This window comes from Abramis brama (assembly GCF_963993115.1).
Source record: "Abramis brama genome assembly, chromosome: 7".
NCBI lineage: Eukaryota > Metazoa > Chordata > Actinopteri > Cypriniformes > Leuciscidae > Abramis > Abramis brama.
This window is the reverse complement of record NC_139969.1, coordinates 9,767,987-9,789,384: the sequence shown is the minus strand read 5'-3', so window position 1 is coordinate 9,789,384 and position 21,398 is coordinate 9,767,987. Positions and strand designations below refer to the sequence as shown.

The 21,398-nt window shown below is 36.1% G+C and overlaps 4 protein-coding genes across 4 annotated transcripts in view; 2 read left to right on the top strand and 2 right to left on the bottom strand.

The window, feature by feature from the left end:
• The first annotated feature begins 576 nt into the window (after positions 1-576).
• On the top strand, positions 577-5,402 carry LOC311086022 (prolyl 4-hydroxylase subunit alpha-2-like). The gene is made up of 13 exons (XM_084118659.1): positions 577-709; positions 1,108-1,198; positions 1,394-1,665; positions 1,755-1,976; positions 2,092-2,222; positions 2,324-2,500; positions 2,965-3,029; positions 3,214-3,307; positions 3,479-3,529; positions 4,158-4,196; positions 4,324-4,392; positions 4,487-4,583; positions 4,918-5,402. The coding sequence occupies exons 1-13, from the start codon at positions 625-627 to the stop codon at positions 4,986-4,988; spliced, it is 1,464 nt and encodes a 487-aa protein (XP_083974785.1). The 5' UTR covers positions 577-624; the 3' UTR covers positions 4,989-5,402.
• Positions 5,403-6,443: 1,041 nt separating this feature from the next.
• LOC311086027 (ETS translocation variant 3) lies at positions 6,444-9,671 on the bottom strand (the record flags this gene model as incomplete). Its single annotated transcript, XM_084118670.1, has 5 exons — positions 6,444-6,765; positions 6,915-6,984; positions 7,075-7,189; positions 7,629-7,860; positions 9,614-9,671. The coding sequence occupies 5 exons, from the start codon at positions 9,669-9,671 to the stop codon at positions 6,455-6,457; spliced, it is 786 nt and encodes a 261-aa protein (XP_083974796.1). The 3' UTR covers positions 6,444-6,454.
• Positions 9,672-14,208: 4,537 nt separating this feature from the next.
• Positions 14,209-21,398, bottom strand: part of pip4p1a (phosphatidylinositol-4,5-bisphosphate 4-phosphatase 1a) — a 7,321-nt gene continuing 131 nt past the window's right edge. The window contains exons 1-7 of the mRNA XM_084118669.1: positions 21,302-21,398; positions 19,722-19,915; positions 17,888-17,994; positions 17,656-17,761; positions 17,415-17,467; positions 16,799-16,889; positions 14,209-15,821 (exon numbers count right to left, since the gene is read on the bottom strand). The exon at positions 21,302-21,398 is cut by the window's right edge and continues 131 nt beyond it. Of these exons, the coding sequence (XP_083974795.1) occupies positions 15,678-15,821; positions 16,799-16,889; positions 17,415-17,467; positions 17,656-17,761; positions 17,888-17,994; positions 19,722-19,915; positions 21,302-21,398 (792 nt within the window). The 3' untranslated portion in view covers positions 14,209-15,677. The remainder of the gene's footprint in view (positions 15,822-16,798; positions 16,890-17,414; positions 17,468-17,655; positions 17,762-17,887; positions 17,995-19,721; positions 19,916-21,301) is intronic.
• The window catches only part of kcnab1b (potassium voltage-gated channel subfamily A regulatory beta subunit 1b), a 56,357-nt gene continuing 56,333 nt past the window's right edge, over positions 21,375-21,398 (top strand). The window contains exon 1 of the mRNA XM_084118664.1: positions 21,375-21,398. This exon is cut by the window's right edge and continues 82 nt beyond it. The gene's annotated coding sequence lies outside the window, so the exon portion shown is untranslated.

Below are 21,398 nucleotides of genomic sequence, written 5' to 3'. Positions count from 1 at the left end.
TGGAATATGCATTTAAAAGAGAGACAGATTATGGTCTGATATGACTCAGAAATGACATCGGGCAATTGCAGCCCAAGATGTTCAGAAGAACGCAAGAGCTAAACTTCTACAAGCTCAATAATATCCACATTAAAAAGTAAAAAAAGAAGGTAAGAAAAATAGTCAGTCATAACTTTGCCCATTAATTAGATGTGCAAAGCAAGCAGGCTAGTTTTTGGGTTGTTATGGACAATTAAAAATGTGAATATTCACGTTGCACAGTTGTGTGGTGGACTTTCAGCGAGTTAAAACATATATTTTTTAAAGAGCCGTTTGTGAGTCAAAAAGAGCCGGCTCTTTTCAGTGAGCCGAGTCAAATGAGCCGGCTCACGAAAAAGAGCCGGAATGCCCATCACTACTACTGCTGCTAATCATTAGCAAACTCTATTTTTGAATGTTGAGCCGCAGCCCATTGGCCGCTGATGGAACAGCAACCAATCAGATAACGATGTGATAACTACCAAATTAAGGGAAGGGCCTATCAGCATGCGCCATCTAGAGTTTAAGACAGAACTTGGTTTTTAAGCTCAATTTCACAGCAAGATACAGATACAAGTTGAGTTTTAAGATATTGAAGTCCTTATAATGTCGGTAAAGGAGCTGACGGTGTTTATGGTATGTTTTTGGATTTTCTGTGCTGATGCTGAACATGAATTCTTCTCATCAACAGGTTAATGTTTCAGTTCAGTATCAATTCATTATGTTATATTATATTATATTATATTGTTTTTTATTCGTAATGTTCGTTTAAAGTTTTACGTGTTTTGTCCATATTTCTCCAACTGTTTTTTTACACCGTTGTCATGACAAGTTAATTAGAAAAGAATTTTGACCAAAAGTGACCAATAGTAACACCGTTTTTGTCATAATTTCAACACTGATGCACTCATGCCATAACATTATAGTTACTCCCTTTCACTTTTTAACATTATTATTGATTTAACATTAAATCTCTCTTTGCTTCTTACCTAATAAACCCTTTTCATTAGGTTATAGCTGAAATTATGTAAAAAAATTAATTAATACACGAATCAAATCCTTTTTGACAAAATGCAGATTGTTTTATAGATCAAATTGCACAACTATATGGGAAGACGAAAGACCTTCTGAAGCTCTTCAGTCAGTGCGTTGATGCTGAGAATGTAGAGACAATGAAGAGGTGAAAACGCATTCATTATTCCCAATATACCATTAAACTACTAGATTAATGTGTTTTTATTATCATTATTAAAAAGCATTCAACTTTGGAATGGATGTTTAACAATTATATATAATTTTAGATTAAGTATTATGTTAATAAATAAATCTTCTACAAGATTTTACCAACTTTTGATGAACCCCTGTCTTCATCCAGTGATCTTCCGAATCTTCTGCTTTCATACTCCAACTCTGAGAACGCAGAGGAAGCTGTGAGAGACCCTGTGGCAGCTTACAGACTCCTCACACAAATGAGAAATGATTTTATGTATGTTGTAAAATGCATTCAGCCGAATCTTACTCAGTGTGAAGAGTATCAGAATGAGTTGGACTCAAAGATCCCACAGCTGGAGGACTTGGATGGTGCAGCTTCAGGACTGATCAAACTGCAAGAGATCTACAAACTCCACCCAGAAGACATCACAAAGGGTAAACTGTCCTGCAGTTTTGCACCAATGCAGTTTCACTGAGAGTTTCACTTCCCAATCTGATTTATGATTATATTTTACATTTCACAGAAACGTCTCTAAATGCAGATGAGGCTTTCAATGTAGGGTTGGTCGCTTATGACGAGGACAAATTCCAGCATGCCTTTCTCTGGTTTCTGTACAGTCTGGACAGATTAACAGAAAACTCAACCACTACTGAGGAAGAGTTGCTCCGTTTCCTTAGTTCATCAGTCTATCATTTCGGCAGCCTGTCTGTGGCAATCTACTTCAGCCAACAGCTTCTAAATCTGGGTGAGGTCATGCTGTCCTTCATTTAATAGCATTTAATTTAATATTTTTATATTTGAGTTTGGCAGACAATTTTGCTAAATTGTTGTGATTCAAGTCATAAACATCTTTGCCTCAGATCCAAGTAATGATGAAGCCAGAGTTCAGCTGAACAGACTCCTTCACTTACAGAGCAACCCTGACATATTTCCACTGAACACAGAGTCAAGTAACTATGAGGCACTGTGCAGAGGAGAGGTTGACGAGAGGGCAAGTGCTAAAATTTAAATCTTTATTTGACATGAAATTACAAACAGTCATTGTGAAGCTTTGTGTGTTGATGGGAAGTGTATTATATTTAATCAAATCAGATCTCCATGAGACAGAGGGCGCTGTCCTGTAGGTACAGCACAGGTGGAGGAAACCCCAGACTGATGTATGCACCAGTGAAAGAGGAAGTGGAGTGGGACGAGCCTCGCATCATCAGATATCATGACATTATATCAGACAGAGAGATTGAGAACCTGAAGAATATCTCCAGACCTCAAGTGACTATCGAACACACACACACACACACACACACACACACACACACACACACACACACACACACACACACACACACACACACACACACACACACACACACACACACACACACACACACACACACACATAAATATTTATTGGTGTTATTGTCAGTATATTTAAAATGTAATTTCTTGTTATGGTGTATTTTTGTACTGTTCAATGGGCAAATGTATGTGGACATCCGTTTCAAACGAACATGTTTGCTTGGCCCCTTAATTCCAGTGAAGACAAGTCTTAATGCTGTGACATGATTACATTCTAGATTGGTGGGTTTCAAACTTTGTCATCCAAAATCAGAGTCAATGATTTTGAAACCAAATGCTCAGAAAGCAAACATAAGTGTGGTGTTTGGGTGTTCACATACTTTTAGCCTTATACATAAATTTATACTTGACAGTTCATTCCGATTTGTTGCCTACAGCTTTCTAGATCGGAAGTTTATCGCTCTGGAATCACAAAACCCTTAAAACTACGTGTTTCTCAAAGGTTAATGTGTATTAAAATCACCTCATTAAAATGGCATAGTTCACCCAAAAAAGTTATTCTCTCATAGTCTTGTTTGCTTTAATACAAAAACTATTACTTTAACATAAGAGTTAGCAGTATTTGACATAATAATAAACTGTTTTAGTCACACTTACTATGCAAGTAATCCTCACTATATTTTCAGTGTTTTTCTAAGCGTTGACCCTGTGGTAGCTGGTGTCAGTCAGAGGATTGCAGATGTTACGGGACTCTCCATGGAAACCGCTGAATCACTGCTTGTACGTTACAGTAAGATAAAGGCATATGATCATTACAGTATACAATTAATTTATATTCACCTGAGTCATCATTCTTGAATTCTTAAATGGAGATAAACATGCATTTTTACCTGTGAACCATTGAAATGTTAACCGTTTCTATTTCAATAGTGATTCATAAATGATTTCCAGGTTCAGAATTATGGGGTTGGTGGTGCATTTGAACAGCATATTGATGCATTGGTAAGTTCACTGTATAGACATTACATCAATTTTGTAAACCAACACAGAATTTGCCATTGGTTCCCTCAGGAATCTCTAATGGGCTTTGGCAGTTTTGGATTTATGAGTAATTAAATAAAGTAATGATTCAATTTGAAAATAAATTAAAATGCCAGCACGAACCTCCTGTGTCCAGTTTGACAGGCTGAGAAGCTAGAATCTAGACACTGGAGGATAGAGCAGGCATGTTTTTTTTATTTTTAGTTTGCATATCATATTTAAAAATAACACCAACACTAATGCTGACTTCCTGTGTGCAACCAGTCTCCTTGGAAAAATGTGTAGGCCATATATATTATTGAACAACCACTTTAGTCTAACCATTACCACTTTGTTTGCCACATACATGTTTAAATCACACATTTGTTTAATAATTTGCATTTGAGGTTTTATTTGTGATTTTATGATGTATAACAAAACGTAAGTCTCTTGAAGTAATACATGCACATAGGGGAACCAATGGCTCGAAAAAGCTAATTCTCTTGCAGAATTAATTTGAGTACAAATGCAACTCTGTATTCTGTGTCATTGAGAGCTGATTACATGTTGACCAGTCAAATAATTAAACTAACTAAAGTTGACCTCACAGGAGGAGGAGAATGACAGGATTGCTACATTCCTGATTTATGTAAGTTGACAGTGTAAGTGCAGCTGTCAGAAAAACAATTTGCCTCAATGGCATTAAACCGTATTTATATTCTAGACATTAATATTACCTGTGTGTAACTATCCATATAAATGTTTTGTTGCTGTAGATGAGTGATGTGGAGATAGGGGGCGCCACAGTGTTCCCTAAAGTTGGAGTTGCAGTGCAGCCGAAAAAGGTAAACCCTCAATTCTGTGTTTTTATAAAAGGATAATTTAAGTACTAATTACAAATAAAAGAATAATTTCAGCATCCTCTCTCTGCTCTTGCAGGGTTCAGCCGTGTTTTGGTACAATCTCCACAGAAATGGTGAAGTGAATTGGAATACGGAGCACGCTGGATGCCCTGTGTTTGTGGGTAACAAATGGGGTAAGTTGTTAAATAAATGGGTAGATAAAGCTAAAATATAATTGGCTGATTTGATTACATTATTTTGGAACTTTTTTTTTTGTATCCTTAAAGTATAAATAAATGTAGATTAATATTTAAATTTTATTTCATATTCATAAGACATTCTATACTGTATGTAGCTTTATCAGAATACTAATTATTTTAATCTAAGTGTCTTATTTGTGAATGTTCTTTGTAAGGTGCGTGTGGTGAAACAATTCCGCCATGAATCATTTGAAAAGAAAAGCTGAAGATTGAAAGGGAAATGTTAATGGTAAAAATAATTTGTTTATATTTTTGTTTGTTTTTTCAGTTGCTAACAAATGGATCCATGAGTTTGGACAGGAATTCAGGAGCCCCTGTTCTTTGTCGTACTGGGAATGAAAGACTCTACAGGGCTTGAAATCACAGATTTGTATCCGTGTATGTGTATATGTGCTTTCCCTTCTTGTCCTGAGCCAATATCTCTGAAACTCAGAACACAAAGTCTAGCCCATGTGATCTCTCCATCTGTAGAGCCCTTTAGCTCTAACATGCATTGCAGAAAGGCACTGTGCTTTTGTGTCTGTCAAAGCTCAGTACAGGTATTGGGTTCGGATTAGTTTTGCAATGTGTTACTATGAATATTTAGAGTCTGTCTTGGTCAAATCTTTCATACAAATAAATAAACTTCAGAATACAGAATTGGGTTGCTCAGATATTTCATCTGTAACTCTTGTGTGTGACGCATGAGGGTTGGGGTCTGACATCAGATCAGTTATAAGCCTCTAATTTTATTTCACAGATTTTATTTATAACATTTTCCTTTTTTCCCCCTCGTGAAATAGTGGCCTCAACTAGCTGATTCAACACAAAATAATTTGTAACCTGGCTGCTTTAAAATGTGTTGGGTATACTAGGAAACTTCTGTTGTTTGCACATATATTGGAGTTCCTTAAACCTAGAATTAATATTTGGAATAAACAATTTGTCAGCTTCACATTTGTTAACTTCATACTTTGTTTAACCTTTTATACTATCCTTGTGTCTGAATTACACATCCTTCCCTCACGAGTCAAAATGACCCGAAGTATTAGAATTACACTTCTTCATTGTTTTTGTCCAGAAAGCTTATTTCATTCTATTTTTAATACAATTTATTTTATTGATTTCTAAATTTAGTATATTTTAACAATGAAATTAACTAAGCATGTTTTTCACATTCTTTAAATGCAAAATAACTGCAGTACAAACAAAATTCAGTTTAGAAAGTCATGCATTGGGTGTCTCTGCTGACCTCATGTGGGAAAAATATAACATGGCACTTAATGAATATTGCTTCTAGATGGCCTTAAAACTCCATAGGGAGTAAATGAACTGGCACCATTATTTTAATGGGCATTTCTAGGTGTGTGTGTTTATGTGAGTGTGGGATGCTCTATGGTCTCTGCCCTTTATTTGCGTGTGTGTGTTCTGGGTTGTGCACGTTTTTTTTTTTCGTTTTTTTTTTTCTGACACATGTTCCCCATTTCCCATTAATTCCTATAGGGGTCAAATTGACCTGCAAGGGAAGGACTTGTTACTTTTTATTTATTACAACCACAGAAACTTGCATCCAGTCCATTTTTTGTGTGTGTGTATTCCAATTTCAAGTGTGACAAAACTGACAAGGTCTTGTACTACTCCGAAGAACACTCAAATTGGAATGAATTTTGGGTCAAAATGACCCGAGGAAAGGGTGAAGGTATAGTGTCAAATATATATAGTGCTTTGCTCTCAATCATCCAGTGGGAATGTATAAACTTAAAACAAAAAATAGATAATTATGATAAAACCAATAATAATTACAATAAAACTTCTAATGCATGGTATCAGGATTTTTTGTTGTCTTCTTCATTGTCATGTTTTTTGTCTTGTGCTCCACTTTTAATCCTCTCTTGTAATCCCATGACTCGGTTGAAAGGCCACTCTGTGCTGCTTTTGACTGGCCAGTTTAAAGTCTGGGTGAACTGCAGGCTGGAGTTGACCGGTGACTGACAGGAGAGTTCTGATAGGTTAGTCACTGAAGAAGGCGGTCCAGAAAAGAGGGGAAATTGCCTTTGGATTGGATGTGCCTGAGGAAAGGGGAGGGGTTTGGGGAAACTGTATGGCAGCAGAAGGGGATGAGAAACTGACTGCACAGCTGTCCACAAACAAACATGCACACAGAGAAAAAAAGTCACTGTTAAAAACAGAATCAAATTTGCATCGCTATTTGCTTAAATTAGTGATGACATCTCAAATTAGCAATATTTGATTGTTCCAAGGTCAGCACAGCAGTGACACTCTTACCCCTGTCATTAGAAGGGTTGTAGAAGGAAAGATGAGAAGGAAAGGCAGAGAAAGGTACAGATGCTGTATTCTGGAAAAGAATGAGGGAAAAATAACAATTATAATATGCATAAGTCAAATTTGCCACTATGCAACAAAACAGTTGAAAACACTCACGTACCTGTGGGTAGGTTGGAAAACTTGGGTAATTCACTAAGATTAGTTTGCTAAAATTAAACTTGTAGGTGAAACGTTTCCCTTTGGTCTTGTGCAAAATTCGCTTGTTATAATAATACCTGATTTGAAGGGGGAAAAAACAGATTTGTCAAATAATGGATTTGTCTCTTCATAAAATTATGTTGTATCAAGAAAATTATGTATTTCTATCATTTGTTATTTTTGTATGCATGAATGTTTGCACATATAATTGGAATAATAGGCACATGACATTACAGGACCTGCGCATATATATAGTAAATATGATAGTCATATGAAATTCATACTGTAATATATTTTTATGCTGAAAATAGAATATAGTTGTAAATATAGCTATCATATTAACATACATGACTACATATATTTGAGGTTGATATATCAATATTGTTCATAATTTTCTAGCAGCCATTTCTTTATATTTTTCTCCATAAATCTGGAGAGAAGTGAGATAATCATGTAAACCTACAATACATATTTGTATGTATGAATGTGTATATGGATTGGAGTCAGTGCATGTACCTTAAAGCTCTGCTGAGTTTGTCATAATTCATGTGTGGCTTGCCCTTCCTCTCCCCCCACAGTTTAGCCAATCTCTCTGGGTCTCTGATTACAAACTCTCCCCATTCGCTGCCCCACGTGATAGCTCCGCCTTCGCCACGCCCCAACAGCTCTAACAGGAAGTGCCACAACTGCACCTGCCGCGAGCCTGGAGAGCACGCTGGTTTATACGCCCAATCAGGGAAAAGCACTGCTGAGGGAAACAAGAATGCAAAGTTATGTTTGAAAGATAGAAAGAGTAATTAAAAACAATTCAGTCTGTATAATTTACTGCATTAAACACCAAAGTTTTCAATCCAATTATGATTGCATCTCACTAATAGGCCTATATTTTCCCCTGCACAGCTAGCCAAAATAAACAATTCAGATGAATCGTATATCCCATAATACTATTCACAAATAACGTTAGTGGGATCTCCTTGAGTTTCAAAGTCTGTCTAATTTGGCAAAAATCCTTTGAAATGACGGCAGGAGAAGAGACATTATGTTATGCATTTTCTATCATGACTGTAACGGATTAATTCTGTAGATGAATTGAATTTGTTTTATGCTCCAAACTTAAAATAATGTGTTTGGTCAAAAGATGGAGCAGGACATTTTATGTGTGTAGGACGGTAATATATGGGAACAATGCAGTCATGGAATTATATGGAATTATATCATAAATAAAATGTATGATTAAATATTAAACTATTAAATAACTGTACCAATAATAAGTCTGCACAGCTCCAACTGTGCTCTGCACAGACACACATACGCCCGTAGCCAGCTATGAGGTATTCGAGGTGTATATAATATATTTTGTGAAATAATTGCCTAATATAGTATTAACACCACTTTAGTGCTGTAAAGATATTGCACAGCACCAATATTGGTCTGTCACCGCTCGTCAATGTCAAAAAATGTGAGATGACCAATCAAATTAAAGTAGGCGGGTTTATGTTCACAGTAAACGATCATAAAGTGCGTGCGAGATAAAATGTAAGTAGCTAAACTAAACATTTCATATTTGAGAGCTGTTTTTGGATAAAAATGTTAAACGACAGTCAAAAATAATCTGGCAAACTTTTGTCTAATTTCGCCATTTTGAATTGAAAATAGGCCAATTTACGTGATTCGTAATGTAGCCTAATAATTAGCAATTGTGTGAGGGGATAAGAAACATTAATTAAGCCGTATATTAAGCATACGATTAATAATGAATGTGTTCATATTGTGAATGAATTTTTAAGAAATGTTTTACCTAGCGTTCGTATAGCCTTCAGTAAATTAACCTGTCAAAGAAAATGATTAATAATAATTGGCCTAAATAAAAAAAAAAATAGACTAAATATCAGTTGACCCTATGTTTACTTTCTTCACTGACACAGATGAAAGTGAAAAGACTATCAGTCAAAGCTCTGCTTTAGGAGGGGAAGAAACAGGGCAAGATGAGGAGACTGAGAAAAAGAAAGAGTGATGGAGATGAGGAGAGCAGGTATTGACAAAATCTTCTGCCCACTGACATGGTTTTAAAACTATTTCTTATCCATTTTTTGGCCCTCAAACGTTTTGGTTATCCATGTCAAATGATATACAAGCGTATTTCAGATAATGGAACAGTGCACTCCACACAGTGTGTTTTAGGATCATGGTTTAGACTGAAAAAGGTGGTACATGATCTTGGTAAGCAATTTGACAATACTGTGATACAATGTAGGCTACTTACAATAACACAGTGAAATAAAATAATAAATATTTTCGGTGCATCAAAAAGCGTGTTCCTTAAGGTACCAGCAGACAAGCTAATCTAGCACAATAGTGCATAAAAAGTCACCGAAATTAAGTATTTGAAACTCATAATTAAATACAAAATTAGGGGGAAACTGCAAAAAGGTCTACTTTTTGAAAAAAAGAACCCCCTTTTCACTAGGCTATAGGCTTGACACACACACACATTCACTTACTTCTGCTCCAGTAAGTCGAGGAAAAAGGACCCAGAGAGGAATTACAATTGCACTCCATCTGTAAAATATGAATATCTTCATCATCTTCTTCATAATCAGCATCATCTTTATTCCCTGAGTTCAATTAAATCAGTGCGTAAAAATAAGAAGCGATTCGATTGTTTGGAATCCCAATTACTTAAAGTAGACTTTCAGATCTTTATGTCACTGCTGGACTGTTTTCACGGGTTTGGATAAATGCAGAAAATAGATCAGGCTATAGACCAGATGGGTTCGTTTTCAGTGTCATTCGATCTAATGTTATTTTAGCTACGTATAGGCTAGCCTACTTTAAGCTGCCGATGATGTCAGACTTTTAAAGATATCAAAATCTCAAAAAAAAAAAAAAAAATTCAGAATGAGTTTCTGTTTTTCCATGTGTCAGACGCATCAAAACGTCCATAACATTCATTTTTATGACCGTCTTTTTAAAAAAATATAAAATCAAAAAATTTAAATTTTTTATTTAAACATTGAAAGTTCTTTCTTTAAAACATTATACTACTATACTTTAAAATACAAAATCATGATAGAAAAACATTAAATAAAAATATATGAATAAAAAGAGGAAAATCTGTTAAAATGATCAACACTTTAAATTTGATTAAATCATCAACATAGGCCTATCATAATTCATAATCGCAATAAACAAATAATGCACTAAAACTCAGTAAAGCGTAAAATGAACTTAGTGTTAAATGAACTACTACAGGCCTAATGAATAATTTTCCTCTTTTGAATTTATAAAACAACACAAGTATAATTTCTGTAAGACTCTCTTTAAGAGAGATGCTGTTACCTGTTCAGTGGAGATGCTCTTTGCTGGAGGAATGAAGAAAAGACACCTGTAACCATTCCCTCACTATTTATCTGTATCCCTGTCCCTCTCTCTTATTTACTGTACAACTATTACCTTCATCCCTGATCTCTCTCTCTCTCTCTCTCTCTCTCTCTCTCTCTCTCTCTCTCTCTCTCTCTCTCTCTCTCTCTCTCTCTCTCTCTCTCTCTCTCTCTCTCTCTCTCTCCACCAATCCAAACTGACATAGGTGATACCCAAGCTTTCCGTTTTTAGGAGGATGTTTTGTATTGGATGTGGATTTGCCTGGTTTAACACACATGGAGAGAGAGAGAGAGAGAGAGAGAGAGAGAGAGAATTTAGACAATTTAATAATTCAGATAAATTAGCTTAAATTATTCGATGGAAAAACAAAAGAAATATCTCAGCTTAAAGGGAACATTTTCAGAACTCTAAGAAGGTTCTCTGAAAGTTATGAACAAAATGTTAGCACAAAAACATTAATACATCATTTATGGAACTTGAAACGTATTTGTTGGATGTTCATCTAACATTTTTTACATGTTAGGACTAAATGACTTGTTTCAGAATGTTTAGAGACATTCAAAAGTAACGTTTCCATGATGTTTGCAAAATGATAAAACAGAATTTTCCCTTAACGTTCGTATAATCAAGTTTTTTTTTTTTTTGTAAAACATTTAAAAACCGGACGCTTTGAACATTCAGAAATACAATTTTCATAACTTAATGGGCACTTTAGCTAAATGTTTTTTAGAATATATTTTTCTTAGCTGGGATACCATACAGTAGGCCTACATTATAACCAATATAAAAATACATATGTAAAAATATTATTAAAATAAAATAAATGTATCACTCTTTTTATTGTTACATTAAACATTCACACAAAAAATTATATATAAAATATAAAAGAAAATTAAACTTAAACTTAAACTAAAGGGGCATCTTGACTGAAGGTGAAATAAACTGTAAATTAACAGATGAAAGACTCTGTCTGCACACACACACACACACACACACACACACACTGCAGTGTGACAGGTGACACCGGAGGCTTTTAATTCCAGTGTACACACAAATTCTGGTCCAGACAGACATCAATAATTCAGGCTGTTAATTGAGTTGAACGTTATGCTTTTAGCTGTAGGACTGTAGGTCAGACAGTCAGACCTCTGACATTTTGGGTACACACAATAAATTTAGAGACACAAATTCACAAAGTGAATGCACTATTTCAATACATCATATTAATTTAGCTAAATATGAAGTTTTCTCACATCTGAACTTTGTGTGTGTGGTCCCTGCATTATGGGGACCCCACAAGTATAGTAATACCATGTAAATTTTGACCTTGTGGGGACATTTTTTGATACCCATGAGGAAACAAGCTTATAAATCATGCAGAATGATCTTTATTTTGAAAGTCTAAAATAGTAGAAAGTTTTCTGTGATGGGTATAGGTTTAGGGGTAGGGTTAGTATAAGGGGACATATACGGTTTGCACAGTATAAAAACCATCACGTCTATGGAATATCCCCATAAAACATGGAAACCCATGTGTGTGTGCGTGTGTGTGGATTAGATGGTCTAAATGAAATGTTTGTTTTAAAGTGGACAGTGCCTAAGCTCTTTATACCCCTTCCTCATCAGTTCAACTTATCCTTTCATTCTCATCTCCTCTCCCTTCTCATCCTTTCTTCCCAGATCTCCCTCTCTATCCTTCTTACGGCTGCTTATTCCCGTTCACGCTGAGAGCAGAGAGGAGGAGATTTGCAGCTCTGATAGTGAGTGTATGTGCTTAACAGGCGTGACATAGAGAGACTGTGTGTGTGTGTGTGTAAGGTCACAGGGCTCATCTTTAAGGATGAATCCTGTTATACGTTAGGAGGATAAAAGGCTCTTGTGTGTTTGTGCAAACTCAGTAATCTCAGATCGGATTGATTCCATTGGGAACTCGCTCTCTCCCCTGAGACACAACAGAGAAAGAGAGAGAGTTTCTTCTCACTGAACAAAATATTTGCTTATTCAGCTTTATTTACATTTATTCATATAGCAGATGCTTTTATAAAAAATTTGTTTACTACTTTGCGATTTTCTTAGTTTATTGGACTGTTACTTTATTTTATTTAAAAAAAATGTTGTACAGTATATGCTATGATGACTTTTAACTTTACTTTATTTACTGCATTATTGTCAGTTTATTTAATATAACTGCAGACTGCAAACGCCCTGGCTTATTGTGTAAAGCAGATAATAATAGCAGATAAAATAATAGATTAGAATTGAATTTAAATTGATTAATCTTCCTTGGCACTGCCTCCTGCTGAACTTTTGATTCATCTTTATCATTACTGTATTATTGCCAGTTTAATTAATATACTAGTTATTTTTGCAGCAAATGCTTTAGCAATATAAAGATTTAATAATGCAAATAACTAATTAGGCTTTTATTAAATACAAATAATTAACTTATTTTCTAAAAGCACAATATAATTGATATTGATTGATCTACCTTGCCATTGTCTCATTGATTATTGACATTTTGTTTTATTTATTTATTTAGCCTTAATTATTCTTTTAAATTAATGTTATGTTTCCCTTTAGTTTACATTTACAATTAGTTGTTTAGAGATGTCTAATTTTGTCCAGTTATATTTACATTTTTAACTAAATGCATTTTAATTTGTTATACCGGTACTTGTTTCCTCCAATTACATAATTGATATTTTTACTTTACAATACTTATTTTGCATCATTTCTCACTGTATTCAGATTTCAGAAGCTGGAAAACACTTTGGCAATAAAAAAGTGGGTTACACTTTATTTTAAGGTGTTAGGTTTAGTTTTAGGGTTAGTTTTATGTAATCAAGCCAAATTTATAGTAATTGCTATAGTAACTACATGTAACGTGTAACAAAGACACTGTAAAATAAAGTGTTGCCCAAATGTGTTTTTGTTATAAAAACAGAGGAAAGAGATCTGCCTTGTACCAAAAATACTAAGAGACACAAGCACATCCTATCTACTCTTTTATTTTTATTAATGTTAATTCCTTAATATTTTCTGAGAATATCAATTGTTATTTTCTCGGATAGCCCATCAGAATAATTTTATATCCTTATTCACTTGTTCAAATATCAGTAAATATTATTTAGCCTACACAGAACTTTACTGTTTGGACCATTTTTATAAAGAAAAATGGTCCTATTATAAAGCGAAACTGAGAGTAGCCCAAAATGACGTAAACAAAGTATATTTTAACAAATAAATAAGGATATAAAAACAGCAAATTAAATAAAATTACCCCTCTCTTTGTCATGGCAATAAAGTTGGAGTGAGTTAGACTTGAGAGCGAGAGAAGGGGACAGACTGTGTGTGTGTGTGTGTGTGTGTTATGAATTCTCTGGTCTCTGCTTGCAGACTTTTTTGTGGTCACTCTCTGACTCGCATCCAGAAGACTGACACCTCTCTCTATCTGTGCGTGTCCCCAGATCTCTGCTCTTTCTCTTCCATTAATGCTGACAAATCTCTCTCTCTGCCCAGCTCAGGGGAGTTGTGGTTTCTAAAAGGTTTCTGTATGTTTCCCATGCCTCTATCAGTCTATGTCGAGGAAAATAATATATCCGCCCGAAACAAGAGACAAATAGCCAGGGACATTGAGAGGAAAAGTGCCAAAACAACTGCTGCAAGTGAATCACACACACAGACCTTTATAAAAATGAGACAGGACCCAAGCGCATTCACCGTTTTATAACTGCATCATCTTTTTAATCATGTGTAATCTTAATCTCACGTGTAAACAAATTCAGAGGAGACCTCCATCATTGGCCTTCTGCTCTTTATAAATAACATCCTGACTTCATGTTTGGGATTCCAGATGTCCAGACCTTACATTTTTCTCTCATGGACATAATACAGATTCTGAATTCCAGATCTGCAGTTAGGACCGTATTTTTATGTATTTAGCATATTTATGAGGAATATAATGCAAGAACATTGGTGACCAGCAACAAGAATTCAATGCTCTGAACATCTCAATTGTGTTCTTACCCAGACTCTGAATTATGACAAAGAGGAAAAAAAAAAAAAGATCTCAGAGTCTAGAATCCAAATCTAGTGGCTGATTAATCTCATTAGTATCATTTAATCATGGTTCAAACATAATCAAACTTACAGTACCTGAACATGACGATCAACTTCACATGAACATGAGAAGAAAGGTAAATGACCCTTTTGATAACGAAGTCCATGAAGCACAGCAGACCTTCAACAGAAGATATGACTTTTTCTGCTCCCCGAAGGTGTGTGTGTGGCTGTACATTGGTTATCTCATTATTTGTTCCAGTCAAAACATCAGTAGTGATTTTTTTTTTTTTCAGTAGTGATTTTGCAAATTAAATAAAAACATAAACAAAGGAATCACAGCGTGTTAGAGCTACATTGCAACTGCTCAGTCATTCATGAAATAAACAACAAATATGTACAAACAAAATTCACAATTATAAAAAAATACTGTTTTTAACATTCACAACTAAAGATAAAGAGATGTGTTTGAGCGCATTTACACTTTAAGTGTCTATGAAAAATCAGTTACAGAAATGTTCTGCGCGTTTGTTAATCGTGTCGCCCAAATGATTTGGATTAGCAGTGTTTGTACAGAGATTCAGGCAATGAGAAAACACCAGTGTGTATGTGGTTTTGGTTCGCCATCTAGTGGAGATGAACCTGTACTTCCTCTCTTTATAAGGCTTCAGAGCTTATTTGGACACTAGAGAGGCAGGTAATGTTGTGGTCAATGTTTGAATTGGTGTCGTTTGTGTATTGTAGCGTACCGGTAGTTAAGAGTTGTGTGTGTGTTTACATATTCTTTACATGAGTGTAATGGGTTAAAACTGAAGGAGCATTTGGAATCATAACTGCATGTTTGCATGTAACCATGAGTAACAAGTCCGTTCATATTCACGGATGAAAACACATCCAGAGAAAGCTTCCGAATAAAAATTACTTTAAAACACTAATCTTCTTTGCCATAGTAGCATTTTTTCATGTGTTTCTCAAGCCTGGATTTACCTTTGACCCTTCATTACAGCCATCACAATCAAGCTTTAAGAGTTAACCATGATTCTCTCTAGCTCTTTTCCTGTGGACTTTATTTTTTCCCACCACCCTTAATCGCAGCCCCCTCTCTTGCTGTTTTTCTCTCTCTCTCTATGTGAGGTTGTGGAGAGGTTGGCTGACCCTCATGCAGCTCCAGTAAAGTGCTCTGGCCAGCGTCAACACCACCAGCAACAACGCCGCTGCCCAGGACGCATAAATACCCCCATACACACGCGCCTGGGACCACGTCCCTGCCTGGAGACAAACACAGACAATTAAAGAATACAGTGATGCAGTTTGATGTTATTTTGACAGGGCTCACAATCGGTAACACTTTACAATAAGATTCAAACTGTATCATGTTGATTTACATGTCGTTCAAAAGTTGATTCACTATGATTTCTATTTCAAATAAATCCTCTTATTTTGAACTTTGCAAAATGATCACCGTTTCCACAAAATTATCAAGCAGTCAAACTGTTTTCAACATTGATGATAGAATGATGATTGGAGTGATTAGAATGATTTCTGAAGGATCATGTGACACTGAAGACTGGAGTAATGATGCTGAAAATTCAGCTTTGCCATCATAGGAAACTACGTTTAATTAAAATAGACAACAGTTATTTTAAATTTTAATAGTATTTCACAATATTACTGTAATTTTTATCAAATAAATGCAGCCTTGGTGAGCATAAAAAAAACGTTACACTTTATATGATCATGAACTAACACTGAACAATAGTTTTCAGCATTTATTAGACTAAATGTCAACATTTACTAATATATTTGTGAAGATTATAAGTTGTGTTTGTTAATATTAGTTAATGCAACGTGAACTAACATGAACAAACGAACAAGTGTATATTTATTAACTAACATTTACAAAGATTATTAAACATTGTAAACAACATATTGCTATGTTAGTTCATATTGTAAACTATGTTAGTTCATATTAGATAATACTTAAATGTTAACAGATGAGTTTTTGTATTTTTAATGTTAACGATTTTAACTTTATTGGAAAAAATGTATAAATATTTAATATGAAAATGATGCTAATTCATAAATTTGTGACTTGGAAATAGTAATGCACCATCACAAAACGTATTAAAGAAATGGTTCACAATAAGTGATATGCTAATTATACAGTCGGCAGTTTTAATAAGACACTCTGAAAAAGAAAATATAAAATATAGTCTATAATTAATAACACCATGATGCACACTCACAATCAGACCAGCAGCTGAGATGCTAAATAGCAAGCACAGCAGGTAACACCACAGACTCCGCCTCCTCGGATATCGCTGGCCAATCGAAGATCTGGTGAAGATGAGGAAGAGACCAATGAGAAGAACAGCAGGGGGGTAATGGAATGGAACATGCAAAACTATTAAAAGGCAAAGAGTGTAATTTCTGCGCCACTAGCATCAGTACACAGAATTCCAAAAATAATGATTGTAATAGAACAGCTTTCCCAAACACTCCCCCTATCTGTCATTGATCAGACAAACAGTTAGTCCCGCCCCAAACTCATGCCATTGGCTAAGCAAATGTTGTTGTGTCTGTGTGCTCAACCAAACAGAGCACTGTTTTAATAAGTCTACAGACAATGAATAGCTTACTTATAGTTGTCTAAGATCAGACAGGTTGTTAAAATTGTATGGGACATTTATCAACATTGAAAAAATGACAGCCAGTTAAAGGCAGTAATGCTTTTCAGAAGCTAAAGCTGTGTACTGGGAGCTGACAGAGAGACACACTTTAAATGTTGACTTATTTATGATCTAATGAAATTTATTTGGCATGTGCAAATTGTTATGTGAATGTCGGCTGGGAAACACTCACACTTTTCTGCAATGGGGGCATCGAGCCAGTGTCCTGTCAGTAAACTCGGTCCACTGAAATGTTGAGAAAGTTGTTGAGAAGCTACTGTGAGGCAGTTGCATAAATAAAACACGAATAAACAGCCATCTGATCTTCCACTTTAACTTGACGCTGAACCTGAGCCGAGTGATTCGGTCATGATGTCAATGATAATGATACACTGTGTGTCCGTATGATGTTGCTGTATTGTGCGTGTATGTACCAGGAAAGTGTTGCTGCAGTGTCCGCAGGAAACTCTAGCTCCAGCAGGTTGTGGTTCTGGACTGGCTGGGCCTGGATGGACTGGCCCCAAATTTATGATCCTCTTACTAGTCCACAGACAAGGAGACAAAAACATTTCATTTTTCTCCACATACACAATCCAGATTGAGACGAGACGTTTATTAGTGTCAAACATTTCACTTGTTTTAAATTTAACTTTGTCTCCTCCTTACCAATAAGGCCGAGGGCAGGCGATCCTTTGGGATGTGACCTTGCAGATGAGAAGACAGTTACAAGGACACCGCACATATTTCTTCCCTGCAGGGGCATTCTTTATGGGCTGGAGAGAATGAAGGTTAATGAAAAGAATAGAAAGGAAGAAAGCGAGAGAAAAGAGAGTTAATTTTAGTTACCCAAAGATGGTCACATGCTTTTAAAGGTACACTTTAAGCAATTTTCGGAGCGGCTACCAATAGCGGTGAAAGCATAAGATCCCACCCTCCCTTCAGCGCGTCTCCATAACCCCGCCTCCTCCGAAACACATGAGCGCGTACAGCAGGGAGCAAACAAAAGCTTTGCGAGAGACGGCATTAAACTACCTCATGTCTCAAAGCACATAACATTAACAATAATAATGAACGTAAACAACTTACAGAGCTCTTACGTGTACCACCTGACTGCTGCAGGTTCATTTAGGCGTTGATAGTGTTGCCATTGAAACGCATAAATTTGAGTCACAAACCAATCTGAGTATAACGTCACAGGTTTCCATCTCTTCCAAATGACAGTAGTTACGGCGTGAACGCAGCATAAGCTTGTTGTTTTGGCTCAGGAGGAACTGAAAAAGGTGGCTGCTGTTTCGGTTTCGGTGCTCAGTTCACTTCTGTCTAACTCTGCATAACATGAAACGCGCTGAATGAAAATACATACAATGATAGGCAGGTAGGACATCGTATTATTGCAATGCATTTAGACCGAATTCAATGATTGGACGAACATTTTATGGAGCTACGCCTTCCACAGATGTATATAAATTCATTTAGACCACTTAACTTAGTGATTGCTATCAGGATGTGAAGAGACTTTCAACCAGCATAACAAATATTGTTTCTGGAACAAACCGCCTACCCTGCCTTTAATAAACAAAACTTTATGCGTCTTGCAGACAAATATTGAAGCCGGAGCTACTTCTCTCGGTTTATGTATATGACGAGTCAAGCATATACTGGGTTATTTCGCAACGGTCGTCATCCCGCTCGGTTTAAAATAGTCCAAATTTAAACACTTATTATAGGTGTACCGTAGTGAATCAGGATAAGACAAAAACACGGTTTGGAAGGTGGATTAATGATGTACTCGCTCATATAAATTTTGTACATTTTAAACAAAAAAATGAGATAGCGCACCTTTAAGTTTTGGGGCTGTCAATAGATTAATTTTTTTTAATCAAATTCATTACATGTAATGCAGATTAATTCATTGTATATGCACTACCGTATGTAAGTTTGGGGTCAGTAAGATTTTAAAAAATGTATACTTTTATTCAGAAAATATGCTTAAAATTGATCAAGAGTTACAAAGACTTTTACATTTTTACAAAAAATAAAATAAAATTCAAAGAAATGCTTTTCTTTATATTCATCAAATAATCCTAAAATAGAAAACAGTTATTTTGAATACATTATTGTTTTTACTGTATTTTGATCAAATAAATGTAGCCTTGGTGAGCAGAAGAGATTTAAAAACATTAACTTTTGAATGGTAGTGTATCAATATTTACTGACAGAAGCCCCAAAACCATCAGACCTATTACATTAGTCTATCAACCAACTACTCAATCTGTACATAGTATTGGCGCTAATAAAACTCTGTTGTTTAGAGTCATGACAATAACGGCATTTTGAATTGAATCAATAACTGTAGGATGCAAACTAACAACCAATAAACACATATTTTGAGGCAAAACTTCAGAATTTTACAATTGTGCAAAAGTTGATATGCTATTATGCCTAATAAATCAATTTTTAAAGCATGTTTTAAGTGTGCATGTGCTCTATCCCAACTCACAGTAGCTTCATTGCAGACTCCACACTTGACCACATGTTGGTGGATTTTGCCCTCAACGCTGATGAGCGACTGGCACACCCTACAGCTGATGACTGGGGCACTGCCACTTTCTGGAGACGTCAGGGGGGAATACGGTGGAGGGTTCTCGCCCAGCAACATGGATGGCTGAGTCGAGCTCGGAAACGGAGGAAAACCTAAAAAGGGAGAGATTGTCATTCCAGTCTGCACATCCATTAGACTTGGATGTGTCACAATACGGAAGAAAATATGTCACTACTTCAGTTTCATTGAGACTTAATGCTTGAAATGTTTCATTCATACAGTATACCTGTAATGTCTGGATAACAGTGTCATCAGTTCAACATAGATATTGAAAATATTGGCTCATGAAATTGAGTAAAAGGCTGAAGTTTCATTTACCTCACAAAGTTTAAACTAAACACTGAAACTTCCGCTTTGGGAAAGTGAAACAGTTATTTGTCGCCCAAGCCAAAAGGATTAACAAGAAAATCAGATTTGGTCTCGAGATCTGCTGAAAGGAGCTTTGTAAAGAGACTGCTGGAATGTGCCTCATTACTAGAGAAGCATAGTCTACATATTTGCCTAACCTTGTGAGGGCCAAATCTTTTAAAAAATAAATAATTCTCACAAATACCGTGAATCGTGAAACATGGTGAAAACCCGTTTGTGAGGATATTTAAGAGTTCTTACTCTTTGAAATACTCCCAAAATCAAAAGTAATCAACCACTGCCTCTATGGCCTAAGTAATATAGTGAAACAACCGTTTGTGATAAAACATGTATTGTTTTCATAAAATGTTTCCAGTATCACCATATCAACACACAACCATCCTCAGCACGCCCTTTAGTAACTTTCTATTGGTACCGCCCACTCTGTGCAATGATTGGTTTGGGTCTCCTCAGCCAATATTTTCAGGCTTTCTGAATGGCCCAAAGATGTGCCAATCATGTGTGTTCGGGTGTAGCTGGAGTTCGCGGATACAACAGATTACTGTAAATGTGTAATGCAGAGACGCCGACTCGCCGGTAAATGTGGATAATGAAAACCTTTGTACAGCCGTCCCCAGCCATATGTCTAGTTTTAGACAATATTACCTTGTTATATTTCGTCTCGGAAAGGCCAATACCAGAACAGTAAACAGACCCGAACAAGCCAACAGGGATGTTCATTCATTAGAGGCTTATAAGCCTCCGAGATGGATGACAAAAGTATGCAAGGATCAATTCAACATAGATTTGTTTGACAAAATAATACCATCCACCCAACGAAGGTGTATCGTTTGCAACTGCATTATATATGCTTAGCAGCAGTACAGTATCAGCGCGCGTGCACATACGCGCTCACAATTTATTTGCCTCCCAACTGCGATCCGCCAGAAAATCATCCGTTCGGGTGCTGCCTCCATGCCACCAACGTACAAAGACAAGAATAACAGCGCATAGCCTGTACCTAATCTAAATCGTAGTAAATGGACAGGTAGGTGTGTGTGTGTGTGTGTGTGTGTGTGTGTGCGCGCGGGCCCGTGACAGCGCAGAAACGCGCCGTGCTCGCTACTCACTCTGCGGTTTGTTCGGAGCACCATGTGGAGCTGCTCCGGGAGACACCCCGCCGTTCCCACTGCCGAGAGCTCCATCACCGAGATCCGAGAGCAACGG

Excerpts from the sequence above, each read along its gene's own strand:
- LOC311086022 (XM_084118659.1), top strand. The coding sequence starts at position 625 with ATGTCGGTAAAGGAGCTGACGGTGTTTATGGTATGTTTTTGGATTTTC. Across the intron at positions 2,223-2,323 it reads GAGGAGAGGTTGACGAGAGG|ATCTCCATGAGACAGAGGGC; the intron begins GCAAGTGCTAAA and ends TAATCAAATCAG. Across the intron at positions 4,197-4,323 it reads TTGCTACATTCCTGATTTAT|ATGAGTGATGTGGAGATAGG; the intron begins GTAAGTTGACAG and ends TTGTTGCTGTAG.